The sequence below is a fragment of the Zalophus californianus genome, chromosome X (genome assembly GCF_009762305.2).
Source record: "Zalophus californianus isolate mZalCal1 chromosome X, mZalCal1.pri.v2, whole genome shotgun sequence".
Taxonomy (NCBI): domain Eukaryota; kingdom Metazoa; phylum Chordata; class Mammalia; order Carnivora; family Otariidae; genus Zalophus; species Zalophus californianus.
In genome coordinates, this window is record NC_045612.1 from 36,052,278 (window position 1) to 36,080,190 (window position 27,913).

General features: G+C 44.9%; 1 protein-coding gene across 3 annotated transcripts in view; it reads left to right on the forward strand.

Moving 5' to 3' along the window:
• The window catches only part of AMOT (angiomotin), a 61,898-nt gene that overhangs the window by 20,666 nt on the left and 13,319 nt on the right, over positions 1-27,913 (forward strand). For all 3 annotated transcript variants that reach the window (XM_035725778.1, XM_035725779.1, XM_027609258.2), the window contains 5 exons: positions 3,420-3,900; positions 8,727-8,871; positions 9,744-9,836; positions 12,271-12,416; positions 27,310-27,459. In XM_035725778.1, the coding sequence (XP_035581671.1) occupies positions 3,420-3,900; positions 8,727-8,871; positions 9,744-9,836; positions 12,271-12,416; positions 27,310-27,459 (1,015 nt within the window). The remainder of the gene's footprint in view (positions 1-3,419; positions 3,901-8,726; positions 8,872-9,743; positions 9,837-12,270; positions 12,417-27,309; positions 27,460-27,913) is intronic.

The window sequence follows — 27,913 nt, forward strand, 5'->3', positions numbered from 1 at the left end:
TGTTGGTGGCACCTGCTCTGGTGAGAGTGTGCATGTGTGGGTTTGCACACGTGTGGGCCAGGAGTGTGTGGTGTGTGGGTGTGTGGGGAGGAGGCATGTGTGTGTGTGTGTGTGTGTGTGTGTGTGTGTGTGTATGTGACTGAGGAGGGCGGGGGCTCCCAGTGAGGTGGCAGAGTGGAAGGTGCTGTGTCAGCTCCATGGACAGGCTTTTGCTTTCCCTTTGTGTCATCACAAGCCGTCTTTGGGAAGGAGTACCCCCCCCACCCCGGCTTTGGGGAAGGATGCTGATTTTGGTCATTGGTCTCTGCCCTGTGTGTATGCCTCGTCCTCCCCTTTTCCACGGAGCCCCAGGGGCCCAAGTTGTCTTGGGAGGGAGCTGGATGAAGGGAGGGAAGGGGTAGGGAGGCAGGTCAGGGCTTCCACGGGATCATGTGATTCTATTGTCTGCCGGCAACTTGTTGTTCCTGGTTAATATGTCAGTGGGAAGCCATTCACACTGCTGTGCCTTAGAAGCACTTGGGGAGTGTGCCACTGGCCCAGCTGCCACCTGTACTATTACAGTCCTTACTATTACTCTTGTTATTTCATCCTCAATGTACTTTTGCTTCCTCTGACATCCCCCCCCTCCCCCAGCCTCTTCCCCATCCCTGTCATGCCTCGGTCCCCTTCTCTCAGGGGGAACTTCACCCGAGTGTTAATACAGTCCTGCTTTTTTTTTGTGGTGGGTGGATGCCGGAGCCCAGATGGAGTTCGTTGGCTGGAGGGCTTTCTCTCCTTTTGTGACTGCCCAAGCCTTGCTTCATGTTTGCAAACCTGCCAGGGATGGACTGCCTTGGTTTTCCCAACATCATGGTGCACTGAAATCTGCTTCCTTTTCCAGCCTGGGGAGCCCGAGAGGGGCAGCTACCTTGTCTCCGTTTATTTCTAAGTAGAGCTCAGAGTCAAGGCCAGAGCTATTGCTGTCCTGGGCTTATCTGGCTCCAGAGACCTCTTTCTGGAGACCTTGTGGTCTCCTCCTTCCCGAGGCCCCTGGGAGGCCATGTACTGTCCAGGGCATGGAGGGGCCTTTCAGCCTCCAGGCAGGAGGGAGGCCAGTGGCTGGTCTGTTTGAGAGAGAGGCCTGGACTGCCGATGGGGCCCAGAGGAGCTGGGGGGAGGAAGCCCACTTCAGAACTGGGCATTCAGTCTTTAAAAGAGAATGCCTCCCAGGCCCGGGGTTTCCAAATCCTGGCAACAAGGATGAAGATTAATTTGGTCACTTTTCCCTTAAATTATGAGAGCTGGATTGGAGAACATGAAATTTAAGCCCCTCTCTTCTGCCCAGGAGATCCAAAAGCCCTAACAAATCCCAATACATAATATTTTAACTCTAGGGATATATAAAAATTATAATAGCTCTTACTCAAAGAGGAGGGAGCGCACAGAGCCCGTTTTACCCCTAAGGACCCCGAAGATCCACGGTGCAGAAAATGGGGAAAGACTCTTTCCCAAATAAATTTATAAATAGCTCCCAGGCTTTTGATTGGATGAGTGTTTTGAGCACTTCCAAAGAAAGATAATATACGGTAGCAACTTTCCAGGTATAATAATGGGAACCGTGTAAATTCTTCTGTCCACCAATAGGTCGCATTCCCTCTTCAGTATTCAGCAATTACTGATAGTGCCGTATGTATGGAATTGGAAGAACGTCAGTACAACAGAGGCATCGATGGGGCTGAGATACAGAACCCAGGGCTTGAGCAGGTTTGAGGGCTCTGGCAAGCATCTGGGTTATTGGGTATCCATTAGCAAGTGTTTGGAATGACTTTGCAGCCATAAAAAAGCCCTTACAGCGAGGATCTCTTGTAGGGATAGATACGTGAACAATAATGATAACTGAAATGTATGTGGGAGGGATGTGCTTTAGCATCTGGAATGCGAGTTAAAAGTTAATTGCTTCTAGTGATTTGTCCCAGTTCCACCATGAATTTTATGCAATTTAGTGCAAAGATTAAATGGATATCCCATAAGTAAAATCCCTAACAGGGTCAACCTATCTCACTGGGAGGTAGATAAGAGACTCTTTGTAATTCCTGTCCAGCTCAAAAATGAGAAGAGCCCAGTCTTTTTGTAATTCATTTGTGACCTCAGGAACAAAACAGGCTCATGCAGATTAAGTACCATGAGCAAGGTTACACAGCCAGTCGGCAGCAGAAAAGGTCTCCAGATTCTGTTGGGATCCAAATCCCATGCTCTTAGCCATCTGTCTTCCCTGAATGGGGAAATATCAACTGTAGGACAAGCATCCACAGGATGTGGGAGTATATGAGGTTAGTTGGGCATGGGCTGGGGGATGAACAGGCTTTTCGTCTTCAGTGTATACTTACAGATATTCTTGCTGGTAGTGCTGATGGTGGAAGTGATCCATTTACATACTGTCCTTATTTCCCTTAATGGCAAACAGTCCGGTAGTAGGTACAAAAATGGGAGAGCCACATTAAACCATGTACGGAAGTTCTCTTTGTGGCACTTTCTATAAGAAATCAATCTGGGATCTGAACATCATTGTGTGGAAGTCAATGTATTATGGTAGTGGAAGGAGCAGAAAAAGGGAATTTGGACATAGGGGTTCTACCCTGGCACTACCAATAAGTCATTCTGTGATATCTGACAGATTGCTTCCTTTCTCTTGGACTTCGGTTTCCCCGTCTGTCCAGTGACAGAGTGGATTAAATTATTTCTTGAAAGCTTTTCCATTCCTTACATTTTGTGATTCAGTTCATCAAAAATAGTATGACAGTGTTGCCCGTCATCCCCTCCAAACCTTGGTATCATCGCTGCTAATGGGCCTCACTCAGTTATTAACTATAATCAACAATACTGCTTTGGTGTCTCTAGCATAATAAGGATCTACACATCTTTCAGTAATGTTTTGTGAATATAGGAATTAAGAAAGAGAGCTGCCAATAGCGAGAAGAGGACTGATTTTGACTACAGTTTGCCATTTCCTTGTGGGCAAGTGGAACACATTTTCTGAATTTGACTCTTTACATGTGCTGACCACATAGAGAATGTCAGAGAAGGTTTCGTTTAAAATAATGACATGAAAATTACCTTCTGGAAGACTCACTTAAAATGCTTACATTTGAGCAACAAGAGCACAGGTGCGCGTCACTTAGATTTTCACCAAGTGATCCTGGAGGTCACGTGGTTCCGTCCTCCAAGGGATCACACCTCTGTCAGGCACTCACAGGTCAGGCCTGGAAAGGGCTGTGGAGCTCTGTGCCGAGATTTCTGAGTCTAACCCTGCCTGCTGCTCAGCTTGCGGGTCTCCTTGAGGGAGGGGGCACCGGAAGCCCCCTCATCTCACTTCCTCGCACCCTTGTGCCCCAGTGCCGTGGGTGAAAGCTTAACCTGAGCGTGTAAACCATGTTTTCCAGGCCGGCGCAGGACATCTCATTGCCACTGTCGGCCCGGAGCTCACGGCCTCACAGCCCTACTTCTTCCCTCACGTCTGGGGGTTCCTTGTCCTTGCTGCAGTCTCCGCCAGCCACGAGATTGTCTCCTGCCCAACACCCCTTGGTGCCAAGCCAAGGAGACCACTCAGCTCACCTGCCTAGGCCACAGCAGCATTTCCTCCCGACCCCGGCTCACCAGAGCGATCATTACCGGCCGCCTCAGCCCGGCCTGAGCCCGCCGCAGCCGCACCACCACCACCACCACCAGCAGCCCCAGCCGGGTGAAGCCTATCCAGCTATGCCCCGGGCTCAGCAGTCCTCCGCCTCCTATCAGCCAATGCCAGCGGACCCGTTTGCCATTGTTTCCAGAGCCCAGCAGATGGTTGAGATCCTGTCGGATGAGAACCGGAACTTGCGACAGGAACTGGAAGGATGCTACGAGAAGGTGGCGAGACTGCAGAAGGTGAGGCCTCCGTTTCAGGGTAGCCGAGTCTTCCTTCGATCTCCTCGTGTGTTAGGCGCGGGCCTTCTAGATTCTCGTATCCGAAGGTTAGATATGGACCCAACTTTGCAAAAAGCCCTCTGCCTGTCTTTCTAGGAGGAGTCGCATTTTACACTCATGTGGGGAGAAAAGAACATATTCGTAGTTTTCCCAGCTACCGTAGCCCTAATGAAAACTGAATGGATTGTTTTCGAATTCTGGAGGGCCGAGAAACTTCCTCAGAAGGTCAAGAACACTGGCGATGCCTGTATAGGTGAAGGTCCTGCCAGCCTAAAGACCTTGTGTCTTGGTTATATTTTCCCAAATAACTGGATTTGGATCTTAAATGTAAAACCATAAACTCCCACAAACATCTCACCACTGAAGTTAGATCATGCCCTGCCTCGTTCTGGAAGGGGCTTAGAACACTTTTCCAAGTGGGAGTTCTCATAGGAACTCTTTTTCAACACCTCGTCCTTTGCCTCCTCTTTGCTTTGGCTTTTCCCTGCAGCTCACATTCAACATCTGCGGGCTTTCTCTGGTGTGTGTGTGGTGGGGGGGGGGGGGGGGCGGCAGGAGGGGCTTAGCACCACAGCTGGGTGACAGGTGACAGTCCTAGGCTGAGGAAGTAGAAAAAGCAGTGTATGTCCCATAGAGTTCACATTCTTCCCTGGGCCCCTCCTGTCTCCTCCAGCTGGGACTTTAGCTCTCGAGTGCCCTAAGCTAAGAACCTTAGCTCTTGCCTTCCAGTGGCTGTCGGCGAATAGGGTGATACCTTTGGCAGCTTCTTTGCAGCTTTTGTCATTGTGGAGCTCATGTGGTTTGATCTCCCGACAATGTGAACTGTTTGGGGAGGTGAGGGTGAAGGTGTGGGAGGGAGGGGACATTGCCCGGTTTTGTTCAGCAACTCTGTCCTTAGGAGACACTCAGGAGTGGAAATTTCAGGGGCCTGAATGAAACTGAGAATTTGTAAACACCAGATCTGGGTCCTAAAGTAGAGGAGGGCTTACTGTCAGCCGAGTATTCTTATGTAACAGAAACAACCCCCCCCCCCACAGGGTCCCAAAATCTGGGTGGGGTTTGTTAGGGTTCAGTGAGAACTGTTTCTCCCTGGCTTTGCCCCCAATTTTCCACTGTCTGCCTCCTCTCATTTAACTATACGCCAACCCCCACCCCCCCCAGATCATATCGGTGCAACAAATTAATCCTATTCACGCACTAAAAGCAGACTGGCCCGGTTTGGCTGATTGGGTTTAACTGTTGACACCCCTCCCCAAACTCTCTGTTCAGGGTGGCCCCGGCCCCACCTTTGATGCAGTGATCCGGAAGGTGGGTGACGGGGAAGAGGAGCCGAATAGGATTTGTGGCATTGTTGTTTGCTTGTTCCCCAGCGAGGGGCAAGATGCCTCAACCAGGTGTAATTGAGTGCTGGGGGAAGTGAAGGCTGACCCGAGGCTGCAGTGGATTAGAGGCCTAAGTGAGGTAGGAAAGGAAAAGGAAAGTGGGAAGAGTATGGTAGGTATCAGCTGGTGCTAGAAAAAAATACAGAGGCCCGAGGCTCATGAGGGGAATAAATGAGACAGAAACCCACCACCACCTCCCTCTTCCTTGCCCCCACCATCCCCGACCAAACCAGTGTGTCTGCCCTTCTGTGACTTCTTTTCCTGGAAGGTCCTGTTGAGGGATGTAAAACTCGCCCATTTGGAGTATCTACGCGGGGCAGGGTGGGGGAGGGGGGAGAAAGATTGGTACCAGATCTCGAAATAGTACTCTGAACAACGAGAGTAAACGGCCTGCCTTCCAGGTGTGGCATTCTGTGGGGAACTGGAAAGCCTTGCCCTCTAAAGGCTGCCCAGTGCAGACTAAGACCAAGCCTGCTCTTTCAAATGGAAATGTTTGTTTTCTGTACCCCGCACTTGAATTTCGTGCAAAAGCTTGATCAGGCCCAGGCCTTGCAGATCTTGTCTCTAAATGCCATTCACCACCAGTTTTCACCTTCTGTGCTGCTATCTTGGTGCCATCTGCAAGGAGAAAAACATTCTGGAGCCTGCTCTTTTCTGTGGTGTAAGCCTCATTTGTTTGCAGGCAGTCCTGCCTCGGGCATAATTTTGGAGCCGGGGCAAGTGGAATCTGAGTTGTTTGGTAACCCCACCTTTCCCCCAGTATCCCACTGGGGGCCTGATATTTCTCCCCATAAAATACCCTGAGCTTTGTTAAGGAGGATAGTGGGAAACTGAGAAGGAATGCAAAATGGGGTTGCAGGAGTCAAATTTAATTTGCAAATTGCCTCATAGGCCACGGGGTTTATTTATCTTATACAAATTATATGCAAATATCTCTGTGGTTATTTCATGTGCAGTGAAGCTCTACTGGTTACAGAAACACTCTGGAGTCTAATTTCTTAGTTTCTTCCCGATTTGCGCTGATTTGAGGCAAGACCCTTTCTCTTTGAGGTTTTGTGTGTATGGTTTCTTTTTTCCCCCCATTTTACAAGATTTGCAGTGGTGTCATAAAACATAACTCCGATCATGAATTTCTGTTCAAAAATCTGTACTGGTGGGCGCCTGGGTGGCTCAGTTGGTTAAGCGACTGCCTTCGGCTCAGGTCATGATCCCGGAGTCCCGGGATCGGGTCCCGCATCGGGCTCCCTGCTCGGCAGGGAGTCTGCTTCTCCCTCTGACCCTCTCCCCTCTCGTGCTCTCTCTCTATCTCATTCTCTCTCTCAAATAAATAAATAGAATCTTTAAAAAAAAAAAATCTGTACTGGTTTCCCACTGACTACGGGATAAAGTCCAAATACCTGGCATGAAAGCCCTTTTATGATCTGACTCCAGTCTATCTTTACAGCCAGACCTCACCAGCTTCCCTCCGTGTACCCCACAGTGTCCAGCCAAATGAGACTACGGGTCATTCTGGGAATGCATTCACTCACTCAGAATAGAACACCCTTCCCCTCACCTCTGCTCATTGAAATCTGACCTAGCTTTTAGGATCTGACTGGAAATGCCACCGCCTGCCCGAAAGTGGTCTCCTCTCCCTTCACCCCAACCAGGAATAATCTTTTCCTCCCCTGCACTTTTGTAGCACTTACTTCTACCGCTCTGAGTAAGGCATCCTTCTCTTTATTCTTTTATTTGATTACATCGAAAGCTCCTTGAAGGGAAATAATGTCCTCATTCATACCTACACACCCCACGGGTATTTTATTTTTTACTTTTATTTTCCTTTATTTTTTTTCTGATTATCTTTTTTTAAAATTCTTTTATGAACGTATAATGTATTATCTGTTTCAGGGGTACAGGTCTGTGATTCATCAGTCTTACACAGTTCACAGCACTCACGATAGTACTTACCCTCCCCAATGTCCATCACCCAGCCACCCCATCCCTCCCACCCCCCACCACTCCAGCAAACCTCAGCTTGTTTCCTGAGATTAAGTCTCTTATGGTTTGTCTCCCTCTCTGGTTTCGTCTTGTTTCATTTTTCCCTCCCTTCCTCTATGATCCTCTGTCTTACTTCTCTAATTCCTCATATCAGTGAGATCATAGGATACTTGTCTTTCTCTGATTGACTTATTTCGCTTAGCATAATACCCTCTAGTTCCATCCACATCCGTGCAAATGGCCAGATTTCATTTCTTGATGACTGCATAATATTCCATCGTACATATATCTACCACATCTTCTTTATCCATTCATCTGTTGATGGACATCTAGGCTCTTTCCATAGTTTGGCTATTGTGGACATTTTAAAGAGCTCTGTAACTATTTGGCCCATGGTGAAGGTTTGTTAGAGTGAATTGAACTACCGCATAAGGGCTGAGGCTTAAGCGTTTTTAGGATTCGACTCTGCCACTGACTTGATCTCAGAAAAGTCAATTTCACTTTTCCCTCTGCTACAACAGGGGAGAAGGTGTCCTTGTAAAGGTGGATAGCAGGGCACATAGAAATAAACATGCGAAAGCCCTTTGGACACTCGGAAATAATGTTATCTACATACTATATAGTGTCAGTAGTATTTTCAAAATTAAGAAAATTCTTTTTTTAAAAAAAGATTTTATTTATCCATTTGACACAGAGAGAGACACAGCAAGAGAGGGAATACGGGCAGGGGAGTGGGAGAGGGAGAAGCAGGCCTCCCGCAGAGCAGGGAACCTGATGCAGGGCTCGATCCCAGGACTCTAGGATCATGACCTGAGCTGAAGGCAGATGCCCAATGACTGAGCCACCCAGGCGTGCCAAAATTAAGAAAATTCTTACGCAGAAATGAAAATCATTTATAACTATACTTATGAAATTTATTCTCTCCTATCGTCTTCTCTGAAGGCAGAAAGCGTATTTGTTTTTAACGTGAGGGAATCTCATGACCCTGTGAATTAGTTCCTGAGCTGAATGTTGACTTTAGAAATCCTTCTGGGGGGCTTCTGGGGGGCTCAGTCAGTTAAGCGTCCAACTCTTGGTTTCGGCTCAGGTCGTGATCTCAGGGTTCTGGGATTGAGCCCCATGTAGGGCTCCGTGCTCAGTGCAGGGTCTCCTTGAGATTTATTCTCCCTCTCCCTCTGCCCCTCCCCCGACCCTGCCCATGCACTACAGATCTCGCTCTCAAATAAATAAATCTTTTTTTTTTTTTTTTTTTTTTTTAAGAAATCCTTCTGGGAAACTTTTCTTATCTGACTGTGTTATGCTGGCCTCCTAGCCACCTGTAAAGCCGTGGGAGAAGCTGTCGTTAAGGATTTGCATATATGCTTTCAGACCATCTATCCCATTAAGCTCCTACCATCCCCACTATCTTTCCTTTTTTTTTTTCAGGTGGAGACAGAAATCCAGCGTGTCTCGGAGGCGTATGAGAACCTTGTAAAATCATCCTCCAAAAGAGAGGCCCTGGAGAAAGCCATGAGAAACAAGCTTGAGGGTGAAATTCGAAGGATGCATGACTTCAACAGGGATCTGAGAGGTGAGAGAGTCACTTCTGAAGCATTGGCCAAGATGGCGAAGTGAAGAGCTGAGGAGTATACATTGAGGCTCTCAGGGCTTGTCCAGCCCACTAGTACGGCCAGTAAGCTGCAGGGCATAGACCGAGCTAGGTTTTGGCGACTGCAGCAGAACTTGGTCCCAAGCTTGCTTAACCAGAGTGGGATGAGCCGAGGCGTTAATTAGACAGTACCCCCCCCCCGCCCCGCCGGGACTCCTGGACCCGCCTGGCCTGCCCCACAATCCATGCTGCCTTTCTCCTTGAGAGGTTTTGCAGAGGTCTGTCTGTCTTTGGGCTGTGCAAGCTTGAAATAGTGATGTCCTCCATGGTTTCTGGGACTCCCTCCTTTTATTTTTACCTTAACGCGATAATACTGAAGATGGGGAGAAATGACCACCTTCAAAACTGATGACCTTGGGGATATTATTTTCTGTCTTTGGACTTAAGATTGTCTTACTGATAAAATGAGACAACTGAACTAGACACTGCCCATGGCCCCCTTCTAGCTTTGATGTTCCATGATTTTAAAGACTTCATAATAACTTTGATGCTCTTTTTCCTGGCAAATGAAAGATGTCATATATTCAGGGATAGATTCCTTCATCGGAATTAAGAATTCGGCACTCCGGTTTTGTCAGGGAGGGGTGAAAGTGTTAAGTGCTCACCTCCTCCTTCCCAACCACGGTTTAGTGTTGTTTGGGGCTCCACATTTGTAAATCTATGTCTGTGTCACCTATTCTTGGGTAACAAGAAGAAGCAGGCTTATTTTGCCCAAGATCAGTACTTAGAGGGCACACGCCATGTGCTTGGAAGTTTGTGTATGAGGCCCTGTTGATTGTCTCTGAATTCCACAGAGCGTCTAGAGACTGCCAACAAGCAGCTTGCGGAGAAGGAATATGAGGGATCAGAAGATACCAGAAAAACCATCTCTCAGCTCTTTGCAAAAAGTAAGTTTGAAAGCTCTGGCAGCAGGTATTAACGTGTGATTGGGAGCCAGATGTGTAAAAAGGTCACACAGTTCTGCATATCCTTCTAGAACAGCCGGGACAGAACGAATGCCATCTAGGGGTTCTTCTTCCTGTTCAAGCATAAAGCTGGGATTCCTGTTCTTTTTTCCTCCAAGGCCAAGAAGGCTGCTTGCCACATTTAGCCACATCAACATGGCTCCTTCTGTATTAGACCAGAGAAGCCCCTTGAAATCCCTGCTTTTGTCACAAGCTAGCTGAAAGGGACCTTTAGTGAACATGGGGTCTCTGCATGTTGGAGGGATTTATTGTTGAAGGCTCCCTGGGCTGGCTGTGGTAGAGACAGGATTAACATGCGCCATCGATGATGAGCGTTTGGAATACCTAATCGGCACCTGCGGCTCCCTTAGTTAAACACCCCGTATTACATCATATGGTTCCATATTGATCAAAGGAGTCTCCTATTCGAGCCCAAAGTTGAGAGTCCCGGGCCTTAGTGAATTTCCTTCACTGCCATGGCCTGAGCTACTGACTCTGGTCACAGAGTTGGAGGATGTGGGGGAGGGCAGAAGTACATCTTCCTCATAATAGTGTTTCCTTTGTCTGGAAATGCTCCGAGGACCGTGACAATGAACTAATCCTCTTCTTTATCGGTCCCTAATAGACTCCACCCAGCTAGACAATGCCTCATTCTTTCCAATTGCCACAATAAAACCAGCAATAAAAACTCTGCAGTGGGTTGAGCCCATAGGGGGAAACAGACGAACTACCCTCACTCTGCAGATGCCCGTGATTGGTGCTGCCTACCCCCTGCCCCCGCCTCCCTGTGGCTCCCAGCTGGAGTAGCGCACGGTGGGGACTTGTCAGGCCCCATCTTCGCGGGGCCTCCACATGCCTCTTTCAAGTCATTCCACGCAGCTTCCAGTCAGCTTTTACAAGTTTGTTTGATCTTCACTTACAATATCCCCCTCCCTCCCTGGGTTGCTCTGTTGTGCACTGGCCTTAGAAGTGGGGCTTTTTTTCTTCCTCATTTCCCCGAGCCTCCTGTTCCTTTGTCAGTCTGTCTCAGAGGGAAGAATGCAGTTTTTCCGGTGTCCTCAGTACCTGGTGTAAATTGTTGCTCTTGGGGTGTCGCGGTGACCCTGGAAGCGGGTTCCCTCGTGGAGAAGGTGGTGGCCCCCCAGGACAAAACAAAACAAAAGAGAAAATGTATGGAGTCTTGCCCCGGATCTGCTAGTTCATCCTCCTTCCTCCCTGTGTGGCAACGGTATTTCAGGGGTCCTGGGAGCTCGGCTACTGGTTTATAAAATGCGGGAACTTAATAGATAAAAAGTGTATTAACGGCAGGGGCAAAGGCTGCCGCATGGTTCTAGAAGGGAAAAATGGACTTGAAAAGCCTCCCTGGGGAATGTGTTCCACTTACCCTCGAGAGGCCAAACCAACACAACCCTAGGAGAAGGCAGTCTGGTTAGAAAGAGTTTAGAACAGCCTGGCCTTAAGTATGGGCTCCGCTGTGTGCTCATTTACTAATTGGGAGACCGCGCACAAGTTACTCAGGCCCTCAGGGTCTCTGTCTTTTCATATACAAAATGGAGAAGAGAATAACACTTTTCCTTGCAGGGGAGTCCTTCTGAGGACTAAGTTAGCACGATACTTGGTAGGCATTTAGTATTTGACAACTGCTCATTTCTTTCCAAGGTACAGCTGAATAGGTAAGTAACACCAGAGTGGGAAGGAAGGCGAGCCTGCCCTATTAAAGTTTCTCTTACAAACTTAAGTATCATGGTCTCCAGAGGAAGGGCACTCTACCTCCAAATGAGAATCAAAACTGCTCCTTTGAGTCTCTGGCATGAGGCCTGTCCTAGGTAAAAGGGGAGGGTCCTAGAAAGGCCGAGGGGATGATTACACGTGTCTTGTTCTTCTGTACCTACGATGCAATCCTGGACTTACTTCAGTTGGAAAATAATGTTAGTAAAGAGTGGGATTTGGAGTTTTATACATTCTGTGAAATACCATTTTTAGACTGATTTAATATACTGTCACGAGATAATAGGGAAAACTCTGGGGGACTCAGTGGCTCTTTTGCGAATACAAAACCACTTGAAGAAATAAAATTGAAGAGACAAGCCTGCCTGTTCTTCTGATGTGTGTGTATTCTTTGCATCATACTTTTCATCACACTCTTTACATCTACTTTCACGTTGCTTCTGCACGACAACCATTGTTAAGTGACTTTTCTGAATTTACATAGCAAGTTGGTGGCAGAGCCAGCGAGAGAGTCCAGATCTTGGGTGTGCTGGTTCTTTTGGCTATGTGTTAGACAATGTTTAATAATGGGTATGATTGTCAGTTTTACCCAGGTAAGGTTTTCAGCCAGCCCCAGAAATGGCAGTAATGATAATTCATGTCTTGATAGATAAGGAAAGCCAGAGGGAGAAGGAGAAGCTGGAGGCCGAGCTGGCCACTGCCCGTTCTACCAATGAGGACCAACGGCGACACATTGAAATCCGAGACCAGGCCCTGAGCAACGCCCAGGCCAAGGTGGTCAAGCTGGAAGAAGAGGTATGTGTAGTTTCCTTAGGTATCATATGAGCCTGAGGTGGGGAAGGGCTGGGAAATCAAGGGATCAAGGGCACTGGGGACTCCCCAGTTTGGTGAACTGGCAGCTACACAATCCCCCAATAGGAAGGTACCATCTGCTACTTCTTTTTTTTTTTTTAAAGATTTATTTATTTATTTGAGAGCGCAAGAGTGAGAACACAAGCGGAGGGAGGGGCAGGGGGAGAGAGAGAATCCCAAGCAGGCTCCCCACGGGGCACACAGCCTGACTCGGGGATCCATCTCACTACCCGAGCCAAGATCATGAGTCGGACACTTGAGTGACTGAGCCCCGCCATCGGCTACTTCTAGTCATAGCTGCGCTGATGTGAGTGCACTTTGATTTCTTTTCTCTTCTCTGCAAGTTCCTTCCTTTGGCTCCCGAATAGAAAATCACCAAGGTCAAGGAGCAATTTCCATTTGCTCGTTCATGTAATAAGCTAGCCACCCCCCTCTAAGTTCTTACTGTGGACCTAGCCCTGCCTTAAGCCTGTGACAGATATATACTTTTTAATTTTTGCCGTTATAGGGCTTTAAAGCATTTTTTTTAGAAGGGCTAAAAAAAATGATTCCAGATATTTTTAAAGTACTCCAAGGATCTTAACATCAAAATGGTCCTTGTCTCCCCATACTCAGTGGGAAGTTGGTCCCCTTAGGTAAAAAACTAAAGTAAAATAAATGAATCTTGATGGCCGTGCCCCTTATTCTAGGATTTATTTTGCAGATTGGTTTTCAGATAGAAGCAGTCTTTTTTTTTTTTTTTTTAAAGACTATTTATTTATTTGACAGAGAGACACAGCAAGAGAGGGAACACAAGCAGGGGGAGTGGGAGAGGGAGAAGCAGGGAGTCCGATGCAGGGCTCGATCCCAGGACCCTGGGATCATGACCTGAGCCGACGGCAGACGCTTAACGACTGAGCCACCCAGGCGCCCCTCAAATAGAAGCAGTCTTGAACAGAATGGGACCCAGGGACAATTTACAGTTTGTGGCAGGCCAGGAGCTGTGCCCCGGCTCTTCCTGGCCGGGTTGTGGAATGTAGGGACGTGGTGGGGTGACATGGTCACTTTTTTGTGTGTGTGAGTATAGAGTATTTCTTTGACAAATACAGGGGCCCCCAAACTACTAAGTGTATGATAAATATGTATCTGATTAGTCTTGATGTAGATGTTACTAGATTGCAACACTGAACTGTGTTCATGTGAAATAGAGGGAATATTGCTCCTGGCCTGTCATTAATTAATCTTGCATACCAGTTGTCATTGTATTGAAGTACTACTAACTCTTCAATGTTTTGTACTTCAGGGAATGGGTGTGTTCCAGCAAAAATTGATGCCAAAGTGTAACTTGGTGAAGAAAATTTCACATCTCACTAGCTATTCTAAAATTTGAATTGTTTTAAGAGAAGAAATAGCCTCCACTGTAACATTGGAAGCTTTATAAACTTGAGACCAAAAAAAAAAAAAAAAAGTGTTTAGCGACCAAGCCCTCAGCATTGTGGCTCTTGTATGTATGAGCTGTCTTTCCTACCTTCATTCATTGCCTGCTTCTTCTCCCTCAGTAAGAATGGTTCTATTTCCTAGAGATCTCTTGACTTACAGATATCCTTTGCTTTTTGGGGTGGGGATTAAAATGCTTGTTGGAGGGGCGCCTAGGTGGTTCAGTCGGCTAAGCGTCCGACTCCTGATTTTGGCTCAGGTCATGATCCTCAGGGGTTGTGAGATCGAGCCCTGAGTGGGCTCCACGCTCAGCGGGGAGTCTGCTTGAGATTCTCTCCATCTCCCTCTCCCTCTGGCCCTCCTCCTGCTTGCTGTCTCTCAAATAAATAAATCTTTAAAAAAAATGCTTGTGGGTTCATACATTTCCAGTAGGTAATGTCACCTGACCTATGATGTCCTTGACCTGATTTGCTTAATCGTTAAACTTCAGGTTGCATAAAATCAAGCTAATGTCCTGCTTCGTCAGCTGTCTACATCAGAAATACTGCTAAGTTGCTTTATTGAACATGAGGAATACTTGTATATGTCTGGTATCCAGACCGAGGGAGCACACCCTTTAACCTTTTGCTACACCTCATCTATGTTTTTCCTTCCCCTTTTTGTGAGGAAATCACAGAGTAAATTACAGGGCAAGGATAAGACTGTGTTCATTTAGAGAAGGGAAAACTGAGAGACTGGCTGAGAAGTAGCTTGCTGGTGGTCACATGGCAAGTCTTGGGTAAAGCCAGGAATAAAACTGGAATCTCATGACTCTTCATTCCCTAGACCTTGCTGCCTGTCTCCCTGTCTGAATCATCCTTTGGTTCCATTCCCAAAGAGAAAATGTGGGCGCTTTTTCAAATTTAGTAACTTCTGCATCTTTTCATTTAAAAAAAAATGCTTCACCCATTGGGCCCCTCTTTTTCAACAAGACCAAGAGAAGCTTGTCCAGAGTGATTTGAGATTGGAGTGTAGACACAACCCTACTGCTCCTCCAGGAAGGGTGCCCATCCGGTAGGAGATAAATGGGGACAAAGACTCTGCAACTCTCTTGGTTTGCTGTGTCCTAGGGCTCAGTGGTAACTGGTTGTTAATCATGAAAATAATATACAATATACATCTAAGGAGAGGATGTTAATTTGTAGTTCCCCCTGGGCAGCCCTCACTGCAACAGTTGCCTGAAATATATTTCTGGCTTCTGAGGCTTTTCTGGGCATTCGTTCCGGAGAATTTTAGTCATTTTCCAGGGCCCTGCCCCCGAAACACATAGATTTACAATTTAAAAAAGAAGTTCTGAAAATTGGGCGAGGATCCAGTCATAGCATCTAGTGTCCAGGTATCTTAAATGAGTTCATCAATTATTGTTAATTTTTTAGTCCTCCTCCCACTTGTACCTCTGCTCAGAGTCTAGTTGTTGGGAGACTTGAGTTGCTGTTGCTAAAGGCGGTGGGACATTTGATGGAGAGAGCGGGCTGGAAGCCTTCTACCCAATGGCGTTGAAAGACAGAGGTCATGTAATGTCTCCCAGACTCTCAAGCCCACATAGGGGCTCGAAACCGTGTCTCAGGAAAAATCCACTAATTCTTCTTTTCTTTTCTGTCCTAGCAGCCGATCAGACCTGGGTTTGCTCCTGGGTGGTGTTTGCCTTATCTCCTTTATAATATTCAAAGGAAAACATTCCTTTTCCTTAGTCCCCAATACAGGAACAGGTTATTGAAGTTTTCCTCGTCTGCTGCAACTCAACCCCCATTAAGCTCCTTCTATCTGGGGTAAAATTTTTAAGTATGGAACATTACGGAAGGTAGCTCTGGAACTAAGGAGTCTTCAGTGTTCACAAAGTTAGTGAACATCTCCAAATCGAGAAGGGTATTCATGAATAGAAAATGTAGTCCTCTATCTGTTGGAGATAACTCACATAAAATCATTTTTGAAGACAGAGGGATATGTCAGACATTTGCTATGTCGCATTATAAACAGAGAATTTAGTTATGGCTTACAAATGGTACCATGAATTTTCCTTAGAAGTTCTTCCAAGGGAAACCTCTGTAGTCTACTTAGCAAATGAGAATTAGGGAAACTTTCCCAAATTAAGTCGTTGGTCTAGGGAGTATTTTCTTAGCCTACTAAGTGCAATGTCAGGTCAATACCTATATTGAGTTATTATGTCGTTTACCTGAAACTGATATAATGTTATATGTCAAATATATCTCAATTAAAAAGAAGATGGCCAGGGAAATATTATGACTAGTTTAATAGTCCGAGGACCCTTGCATGTATTTATGTCTTTCTCTGCACAAAGTCCTCATTTAGATGCTCTTCCTGAAATTCATTTCATTTTTCTAATCCCATTAAGGCTCTTGCCCATGATACTCTTCACTGTGCTCTGAGCTCTATACAGAAATGTGCCTCAGGCTTACAGAGAACTTTCTCCCGCAATCACAACTTCTTCCTCTTCCAAGCCCAGCAGAGATTCTCTGAGGGACCCTGTTCTGTTGACATCTGGGGAGGTATCTTGCTGGAAAGGGCTAGCACTTTTACTAAAGGAGAGACCTGGTTTTTTGGTGATACACTGTAATCCAGGTCTTGCCACCAGTCTGCAGCCGATGCAGCAAGTAGCAGCCAAGGTAAATTGGGCCTTTCCATCCTTGCCCTTATCTTTCGGGACACGTAGGTCGTGTTGAAGTGGAAGCTCATTAAACTCCAAGTCAAAAGAACTCTGTGTCCCACAGCAACCGTGGCATTCTCCCGTGCAAAGGACCTCCCCCAATCCCCCCCACCCACTACCACTAATTTGACCTCACTGGAGAGTTTCGACAGATGCCTGGCATATCCACTCACAAGGCTCAAGGCAGCCCAGGCTTCTGGCTGGCTACTGTCTTATCATGATCCAGAGCTGAGCCACTGCTTGGGTAATTGTTTCAGGCATGGTGGGAAAAAGGCCCTGGCAGGATCAAAGAGGGAAGATGCTGCGGGTGGGCTGCTTACTGAGCAGAGTGCACTGGACGGGAGAGAGCGGAATGTGGGAGGGCTGACAAAAAAAAGCCAGTGAGCCTCGTTCTTTGGCTTTAGGCTAGAATGACAGCCACAGAGATTCAGGGAAAAGAGGCCCAAGTGTTAACCTTTTCTGAACTGCAGTGGCTGGCGATGATTTAGACATCACAGTGATAAACTCTTGAAGGCAGTGAGTTTTCCAGTGTCCTTTTGCCACTCCACTCGGTTCTTCAAAACAAAATTTGTATGCTTTCCTTCCATTTCCACCATTAATCTTTTACGGCTGATAGTTTTTCTTATTTCTAATTCCCTTGCCGCTTACTTGATTTGTCATTTTGCTTTTGGAGATGGACAGTTTTCTGTTGTCACACTTACCCACACAGTACCATAACTAGTCTCCTTTCCCAGTATTAGAGGGAGATGTGCTAGGCATAGACATTTATGTCTCATCCAAAATCATCTCCACACAATAGCATATTGTGTGAGTAGGTAAAACTCACACAATAGTTATGATGGATTATAAATGTGGTTGGAAGGTCTGAGGGTACTAATTATGTGCGCATTTAGAGTGTTGATAGGAATTCAGATAAAGTACGTTATCTACCCAGGAATCTTCCAAGGTGTTCTGCTGATGGATTATTGGCTTATTTGAAGGGCATTTCATCTAAGGATAACATTCCCCATATTTATGGCAGCATTTTTTTTTTTAGAGAGAGCCTGAGGGGGGTAGAGAGAGAGAGAGAGAGAGAGAGAGAATCTTAAGAGAGAATCTTAAGCAGGCTCCACGCTGGGCCCTTAACCTACTGAGCCACCGAGGCGCCCTGGCAACACATTTTTTTTGAAGTAGGTGTTGCTCCACCCAATATGTTAAGAAATTGTGTCCCCACCCCAAAAAGAGATGGAGCGACCTCTCAGAGCTTGATTTTCTCAGTTTTTCCTGTGATTTTCACTTTTTCAATTCCCAAGTTGGAAGCCTTGTATAATTTCTTTAGCCTCCTTAACAGAATGAACTCTGTTGTCTTGGTAGCAAGTTTCTAGAGGTGGTTTCTACTCTTCAGTTCTTTTAATATCCACCAGTGGACCACAGCCTCTTGGCAATGGACAGAGGCAGCTTGCTAATACCAGGGTAGTGTTACCAAATTGCTTCAGAGGGAACTCTTACTTGGAGCCAGGGGCTCCTGAGTAAGACTAACTCAGATCACACAGAAATCACTGAAGGGTCATGGAGCAACATATGAACTAGTTGTACGAAGGAGAGGACCAAAGAAAGTACACTGGAACTGTGACATCTGTGACATAGTGAGTGGAGTTGTGGCAATGGAAGGGAAGATGAAAATCAAACACAGTGAAGGATGTCCTCTATGGCACTGGACTTAGCTCTGTATAACTAGTTTTAGTGTCTCGTAGCCAATGAAGTGTGTTCCTATGATGGTGTTCGTCCAGCCAGTAATACTAGCCTACCCCCCCTCTACCTAGCCATCTGTGTATTTTTTATCTATTAAGACTTTACTTTTTCAGAGCAGTTTGAGGTTTCCAGGAAAATAAAAGGTAAGGTATAGACATTTTCCATCTACCCCCTGCTCCCACACCTGCATAGCCTCCACCGTTATCAACACCCCCCACCAGAGAGGTCATATTTGTTACAACTGATGAGCTTATGTTCACACATCAGTGATCCGAAGTCCATAGTTTATATTAGGGTTCACTCTTGGTGTTCTACCCTCTGTGGGTTTGGATAAATGTATAATGACATGTATCTACCATTATGGTATCATGTAGAGTATTTTCACTCCCTAAAAATTCTGTGTTCTGCTTATTCATCCCTACCCCCTATGTAATTTTTTTAACTTTTTGAAAACATTTCCACATCTGTTATTATATCTCCCACCATGAACCTTGCAAGTTTTGTCTTCTTTTAACAGATTAGGAAATTAAAGTGCAGACAGATTATACAGTTAGTGATAAATCTAGGACAAAACCCAGATCTCTTAATTCCAAAATATCCTACCCTATGCTTTGTCCACTTAAGCAGGCTCCACGCTGGGCCCTTAACCTACTGAGCCACCGAGGCGCCCTGGCAACATATTTTTTTTGAAGTAGGTGTTGCTCCACCCAATATGTTAAGAAATTGTGTCCCCACCCCAAAAAGAGATGGAGCGACCTCTCAGAGCTTGATTCTCTCAGTTTTTCCTGTGCATACATGGAAAAGGTCAATGATTAAATGACTTCCTTGCAAATGGCTGAGGTAAATGGGTAGCTTTAGGGGCCCTAGAAGTAATTTTGTATATAGCCATCTTTTAAAAAATAAATTTGAAAGACGTCCACAGTTGTTGGAGGAAGGGGAAGGGATGCCATCACGTGGTATTCATTTGCAGGGATCAGATTTTCCTGAGTCAGAAGGGGGTTAAGAGATCTGCCAAATGCTTGGGAATGGGTTCAAATTATTGCAGAAGAGCAATGGAAAAATATGATTGATTGAGCTCAAGAATATTTGCCTTATTCTTCATTGGATTGCCTTTCTGCTGTTCTTCCCACTTTATGATTCCCCTCTAAAAATTTCTCTCTGAATCACAATGACTTGAAACCCTTGACTTGCCAAAGTAAATACATTGATGAATGTATGTGTTTATTGTTCATATATTTGTAGTGTTACAGCTAAACTATGCTATGCTCATTTTTATTCTTCTGTTTGACAGCTAATTAATATTAACTGGTTACCAAGAGGGTAGTGAACAGTGAACTAGAACTAGAATCTCAAAGATGCAAAGGAGTAGAAGGTCCCTGCCCTTATGGGGCTTATGGGATACTGCTCTCCAGTGGGGCAGGGACTTTGTCTTGTTTCCCATTATATCACTACTGCTCTCCGATGTAGAATAGGGTCTGACATATGATAAGCATTCAGTAAATATTTGTTGAATGAATGAATCCACACATGAATAAAATCTTTTACGATGACTGCTAGTAGAGTACACATTATGAGAGGTTTTTGAGAAAAGCAGCAATCAGGGTCAGATAAGATTAGTAAAGGAAAAACTCCTGGAGAGATTAGTGATATGGTGAGGAGGGATGAAAAAATGATCAGACGAAAGAAAGAAAGAAAGAGGAAGAAGTGATCAGATTACTACAAAGATTGAGTATTTGCGAGGTAGGCCTGGTTGAATTTTAAGGCAGTAGGGAGGCAGCCACATTTTGATAAAAGCATTTTTAAGAGTCATATCTAGACTGGACAGGGGACAGTGTGAGAGCAGACGGGAGATGAAATGAAAAGCATCAAGTAGCTTGAGATACGGATGAGAGAGAAGAGCTCTGACCTAACAAAGTGAGAGAGGAGGTATACAGGTGCCTTGGGTATAGTAGGTACCTAATCAATACTACTGGAATGGATATGCTAGCAGCAGATTGCTTTGTTCTTAAATAAAGCAGTGCCATCATGTACTACTTGAGGAAGTCTGTTACAGCCACAGTATATAGGATGGACTGATTGTGCGTGTGTGTCTGTTGTGTACATGTGCTTATGGGAGAGGGCAACTGAAAGTAAGGAGATCTGTTAGGTTATTATTATAATAACTTAGTTGTGAAATTAGGTTATTATTATAGTAACTTAGTTGTGAAACTCTGTAGGCCAAAGGGGCACCTGGGTGGCACAGTCGGTCGAGCATCTGACTCTTGGTTGCGGCCTGGGTCGTGGTCCCAGGGCCATAGCATGAAGCCCGGCGTCGGGCTCCATGGTCAGCGTGGAGTCTGCATGAGATTCTCTCTCCCTCTCCCTCTGCCCCTCCCTCGTGCTCTCTCTCTCTCTAAAGTAAATAAATAAATCTTTAAAGAAAAAAACTATGTAGGCCATGAAAATATAAGGAAACAAAAGAATATGAGATGTGTTAAAAGTAACACATAGTAATAGTGACAGATTGGGTATGGTGGACAGAGGAAGGAGGGAAGAACAATAATTTCAAGATTTTGAGACTGAAAAATAGAGTAAGTAATGATAATGACTGAACTATCAAAAGGATAGCCTTTTGGAGAATGATGACAGCAGTCTGGGACACATTAAGTGTCAGAGTGAGAAGTCTTGCACTCAGCTAGAGGTCTGTGACTAAAGAGAGCATGATAACATTAAAATGTGAATATAAGCAGTTGTTGAAAGTGTGGCATGAATGAGATCTCCAGTAGTCCTGAAGTGTAGATCAAGGACTCTTTTTTTTTTTTAAAGATTTTATTTATTTATTTGAGAGAGAGAGAGAGAATGAGAGGTAGCACAAGAGGGAAGAGGGTCAGAGGGAGAAGCAGACTCCCCGCTGAGCAGGGAGCCCAATGTGGGACTCGATCCCAGGACTCCAGGATCATGACCTGAGCCGAAGGCAGTTGCTTAACCAACTGAGCCACCCAGGTGCCCTAGATCAAGGATTCTTGATCTCAATATTATTGGCATTTGGGTCCAGATAGTTCTTCACTGGTAGTAATAGAGGAGGCTGTCTTGTGCACTGTGGGATGTTTAGCAGTCTACCTGGTTTCTACCTACAGGAAGCCGGTAGCAACCTACCCCTAGCTGTAACAGCCAAAAACGTCGCCACACATTGCTGCATGGTCCCTGGGGGAGAAATAGCCCCCGGTTAAGAACCATTGGTATAGAGGCAAAAGAATAAACTATCGTAGATTAGACCTTTGTGGTATAGCAAGAGGTAGGGATGGGGTTGGAAGGGAAGGTGGGTCTAAAGTATCAAGACAGAAAGTAAGAGTGATTTAAAGGAACCACGTTAGGAGAACATAGAATTTAAAAAAAAGCAGGGGAAGGGAAGCTTTGACAAGCTTTTGAAAATTGACCTTTGGTAAGAAAACTTGAATGGATAGAATGATTTCCCCTATTCACTGAATATCCGGAGGGAACTGGGTTTAAATGATGGATTTACTTGGCTTCTTCTAGAGGTGCATGGGTACTCGTCTCTAGACCTGAGTCACCACCTTGGCTTTAGAAACTTTTCAAGTGAACTTTCACTTCCATGAATACTGAAGACATAGAAAAACAAATCATCTAGGATCCTATGGAGAGTACACACGTTATATGTTCTGCCTTTTACATGTGCATACACACAAACTGAGGCACAACTTCTATTTTGTTTTTACCTCCAAGAATGTGCCCATACAGAATTCTAGGATTTCATTTTGCCTCCTTTCTTAGTTATTGGTCCGTGTTGGAGGTGAAAAGGGGAAGAGCAGATCCATAAAGTACCTGTGAATTGAAAGACTATCAGAGATCATCTGAGACCATCTATCTAGCCTATGTAGCTTTTTTTTTTTAACTTCTTAAAACCTACTGGTCAGTGGTCCTCTCCTAAGAGAGAGAATGCCACACCCAAAGGCAATGAGGCGTGAAATGCCATGGGGTCCTCAGAACCTTAAATTATTTAACCATGCTGAAGAGTTAAATATGAAAGATGATGGAGTGAGGTAATATAGTATATATGTAGTAATCTTTTTTGGAAATTAAATTTTACACAGAACTCTAATATATGAAACACATAAAAGAGAAGCCATCTGATACAATGTACCCACCATAGCGGCCTCTGAAGCACTCCACAGAATAGTTTGAAAATCACTCCAGGGTCTGGCATTTTATCTACAAAGGACCAGATAGTAAATAGTTTCAGCTTTGTAGACCATAGGCCTGCTCAGCTCTGCCAATCTAGCCAGAAGGCATCTATAACCAGTATGTACGTGGATGGGGATGAATGGATTTGGCCTGCTGCTGACCAGTTTGCTTGGCTGACTCCTAAAACCCTCCTCATTTTTTAAAAATTTTTTATTGTTATGTTAATCACCGTACATTACATCATTAGTTCTTGATGTAGTGTTCCATGATTCATTGTTTGTGCATAACACCCAGTGCTCCACGCAGACTGTGCCCTCTCCTCATTTTTAACAAATGGGGACTCTGAGGCCGAAAACAGGGAAGCAAATTACCATCAGTAGCAGAGCTAGGACTAGAATCCAAGTATCCTGATTACCGCTTTGTTCCTTTACCTTTCATTTGTTGTCAAGTAGAAATATCTCATGGTGTGCTTGCATGCGTGTGGTGGGGAATGTGCTCTGCCTTTTCAACAGTACCGTTGACCATGAGTAAAGTATTTATTTCTCATAAAGTGGAGGTGCCCCCAAAATCAGGTCATTTGGAGAAAATATGGTGTCCTTGCAGCTACTTAGTGCTTGCTTTTAATTGTACCGCCAATGAATGGCCTTGTCCTATAAAGATATCTGAAGATGAAGATATCTGAAGCTCTGTCATATGAAGTGTTTGAGGCTTAGTTGTTTTTTGTTGGGGGGAGGCAAAGGGAGAGAGAGAGAATCTTAATTAGGCTCAGCGCCCAGTGTGGAGCCCAACGTGGGGCTCGATCTCACGACCATGAGATCATGACCCCAGCTGAAATCAACAGTCAGATGCTTAACCGACTGAGCCACCCAACTGCCCCAAGGCTTAGTTTTATACGTCTTCCTAGGGGAAAATGGCTGTATTTTTAATGTCTTTAAGTGTTTTTATCTTTAAGTATAGTTGACATATAATGTTAGTTGGAGGTGTACAACACAGTGATTCAACAATTATGTACATGATAAAATGCTCACCATGATAAGTGTATTACAATATTATTGGCTACATTCTTTATGCCATGCTTTTCATCCCCATGACTTACTTATTTTATACCTGGAAGTTTGTACCTCTTAATCCCCTTCACCCATTTTGCCCATTCCCCCACTCCTCCCCCCTTTGGCAACCACCAGTTCTCTGTATTTATCAATCTGTTTCTCTCTTTGTTGTTATCTGTCTGTTTGGTTTGTCTTAATTAGACACTAATGTGATAATGAGAGTTATTGAAACAATGAAAACCATATCAAGGCTATCTGGCATGAATGTTCCAAGTTGAAAGGATTAGAGCATGTGTGATTTGGCATTAACTTTTTCTTTAGAAAAAAGAACAGTACTTTTTGTCCTGGGTGGTCTACTAAGCACTTCATGTGTTATCTCATTTGATTCTTACAGAGATATATCACATCATCATCATCTCCATGTTGTTGATGAATGAATAAATGTAAGCTCAGAGAGATTAAGTGTCTTACCTAAGGTTGCATAACTAGTGAGTGGGAAAACCAGGATTTGAAATCAGTCTGAGGCCAAAGCTCATAGCCATAACCACTTTACTATGTGGCCTCTCTCTTTACCTAAGAAGGAACCACTGACATTTCTGATGACATTGGAAGGTGAAGCTGGGGACTCAGAATGTCCTCATTACCGATCTAACATTTGAGGAACTTAGCACAGGAGATAACTATACAGAGGAGAGTCAGAAAAGAAAAGGGGATTTATCATGAGGAAGGTAAAAGTGAAGCATATAATGATAGCAGAGGAATTAATGAACCATATAGACCTTTGGTCCTTTCTAAATATAGATGAGATCTAGGGGCATCTGGGTGGCTCAGTCAGTTGAGCATCTGACTCTTGATTTTGGCTCAGGTCATGATCTCAGGGTCATTAGATCGAGCCCTGTGTCGGGCTCCTCGCTGGGCATGGATCCTGCTTAACATTCTCTTTCTCCCTCTGCCCCTCCTCCTCCCTCTCTGAAAGAAAGAGAGAGAGAGAGAGAGAGAGAGAGAGAGAGAAAGAAAGAAAGAAAGAAAGAAAGAGAAAGAAAGAAAGAAAGAGAAAGAAAGAAAAAGAAAGAAAGAAAGAAAGAAAGATGAGCTCTAGAAAACACAGAGTACGTAACTTAGAATATAGCTAACCTGTTGATTTCATCTATAGGGTCTCGCATTGGTAGCATCCTAGAGTTGTCCTTTCCTGTCACAAGTTATCTAGGGATTAAGCATTTACTAGGTGACCCTGGTATTTATGGGTGAGCTATCCTCGTTCTTCTTGTAAAAGACGTAGGAAGAGAATTATGCCAGCAGCAGTGGTCCTGGTACCTTATGTACAATCATCCCGGTGACAAAGCATAATTGGACTTCTCTCGGCCTGCTTTGTGGATGTCGTCTGACCTGCATGCCTCTCTTCAGCCAACTCAGAAAAGTCCCTGGCCGTTTGTTGCTTTTCCCTTCCAGAGAGTTGGCTCAGTGACTCCTGCCGCTGGAGATGCTTTTGCTAAGATGTTAAGGTTTCCTTTCTCAAGAAAGGGAAGACATGGAGATAGCAACCTAGCCCTGGACTGCTGCTTTTTCAGTTCTCTGTGCTTACACCAGAGTACTTTACCATTAAGGCAAGAACTGCATGCTCACTTTAATTGCCTTTAAGTATAACTGCTGTACGCCTGAGTAATTATAGTTAACATCCTCTGCATTAACATTGCACTGCTCCCTTAGGATTTTCAGAGTGATTCACAAATAAATGCATTCACCTTTAAATAGCTCATGAGGATTATAGAACCCAAAAGGTGAGGATAGAGAATATTCTCTGCTCTCCAGTTTTTCAAAGCTTAGCAAATAGGAAGGCAGAGACATCCATGGCCTAACAATATTCATTGCCCTGGTCACTGTTGTTACAAATTGTCACCCATCCCAGGAAAGAAAAGTGTAAGCTTACTGAGACAAAGAGAATGGTGATTTCTGTTTGTTTTATTTCCTAGGGAAAGGTCGAGTAGATAAAAACATGTAGACTTCCAACTCACCTCAGCCAGTTTACAAGGCTAAATTGAACGAGGTCTTGGAATGAAAGAAAGTATAGGCAAAAAAATTTTTAAGTTTTCTTTTCCTCAGTCACCTAGGCAAAGCATACCACAGGTCTGGTGGGAAAATATAAGATAGGTTTTCTGCAACCTAGATAAAGTTTAGCAATTCTGATTTGGGGAGAAGACAGATATGAAACAAGGACAGTTCAGCACAGGCTTTTGCTGTCTGACTGGACCTTCTAGACAGCAGTGATTTGGAATCATTACCATTAAGAAGTTACCTGGTTTCTGCAATGGGGGAGTCGCGGGTTGGTCCTGCTGGCTTGGTCCCAGCTAAATGGGGGTGGGCAAGGCGGGAACGTTGGGTAACGTCTAACATTGCAACTCTCTGCCTAGGTAGCTCAAGGGCTTGGGAATTTGTTGAAAAGTTAGAGTTGAGCTGAATTCTTCAATTTCCTTTTGACAAGGTTATCAATAATATTTTAATTTGGATCTTAATAGTGAAAGTATCCCTAACCTCAGCTTCCATGAAAATGATAGTGAGAGATGTGACTGGCTTGGAGGAATTTCTGCTTGAGAAAGACTCCATGGGTTGATTTTGTTAGCGAGAGACACCCCACAAATATGGTGAAAAGCAGAACCTCTTCGTTGACTAACAAGCTGGGAAGGCTGCACTTAAACCTGTCTTCTTAAGTGTTGGGGAGGTGTACACCTTCTGCAAAGAGCCCCGAGATCCTCCTCATTCCTCCGTTCCAGGGGAGCGAGGATTTAGCTTATGAATTACAAGGGTACAAAGAACTCAGTTTCTTCGTCCCCACCTGCTTCCCCCTTTGCTTTTAGTTATGGCTCATAGGCTTGGAAAGAGGAAGAATCATGTTTGACTCATTTTGTCTTAGATTCGATTCATTAGTTCGAGTCTTTAGATATCTTTAAAGGTCCCAGAATAAAGTTGAGAAATTATGGCCCACTGTTACCCACTCAGGCTCATGACTGAGGCCGAAGTTGCAAATAACCTGTGTCCTTTTAATAAATATCTAGTGAGGCAGTGCTAGTCAATGAGGAGATTAAAAACTCTAAAACCATTGTATGGTAGCTTCACTTTTGAGAAGCAGAAACTGTCCAAGAGAGCAACGATGACCATAGTGGGTAATTACAAGGACCACAGGCTTCAAAAAGACAATTCTGGCTTCCTTGTACCTTCAGCACCCATTCTCTGTCGCTTGGAGAGGAGACACCTATATGGCGGGGGGCGGGGGGGGCGGGGTTCCTTTCCATACCAAATTAAGGTTTTCTCCCTGGAGAGCCCCCATTTTATTTTTTTAGAATTTCTCTCATGGCCAAAATAAGATATCACTGCCCCCAGAGTATTCCAGTTTAGAGTGAAGAAGAGCAGAGGTGAGGACCTTCCCATCAGGATTATTGTTTTAATAATATTAAAAGCTTGCCATCTAAAACAGACTCCGCTGATTGAAATAGGTCTGGGGAAGACAGAGAGGTGGGGAAAGAAGCAAAAATAAAAGGGAGCTCCTAATTCCTCTTCCTCGTCACATTCTCTGTATGCTAAATACAAGGCAGCATACCACTCATCATGAAGGACCTTCTTGCCATTCATTCTTCTTTTTTTTTTTTTTTGGAGCTGGACAGAAAGAGATCCAAACACAAGGCTGGATTTGGGGGCTGCATAACTGACCCCGTTGTTCTCTTTTATTCCATCTTGCAACTCTCCCACCCTGGAATTTCAGCTGAAAAAGAAGCAAGTGTATGTGGATAAGGTGGAGAAGATGCAGCAAGCCCTCGTACAGCTCCAGGCAGCATGTGAAAAACGCGAGCAGTTGGAGCATCGTCTCCGGACACGGCTAGAGAGGGAACTGGAGTCCCTCAGGATTCAGCAGGTATGGAGAACTTAGAGAAAATGAGATCATTCCTGGTTTGGTTATGCTTCATTTGGTGTCTGACGTGAAGACAAAAACCACACTTTGGCTCATCTTTTTGGTCTTCCCGTCCCACCCGACCTTGCTTCCAGACTGCCTTCTCACGATAAAGACAAAGTCGGCATCCTTAGCTTCCTGTCCCAGAAAAATCCTTAATGCCTATTATCTCATGCCTTTTATCTTCAGATGAGCAGTAGACCCTGTAAGAAGTGAAGATGCTGTGTAAATAGACTCTTAGACATTTTAGAATTGGATGTGGTCTTTAGAATCATCCGACCATGCCTGTCCTCATTTTTATTTATTTATTTGTTTAAAGATTTTATTTACCTATTTGACAGAGAGAGCACAAGCAGGGGGAGCAGCAGGCAGAGGGAGAGGGAGAAGCAGACTCCCCGCTGAGCAGGGAGCCTGACGT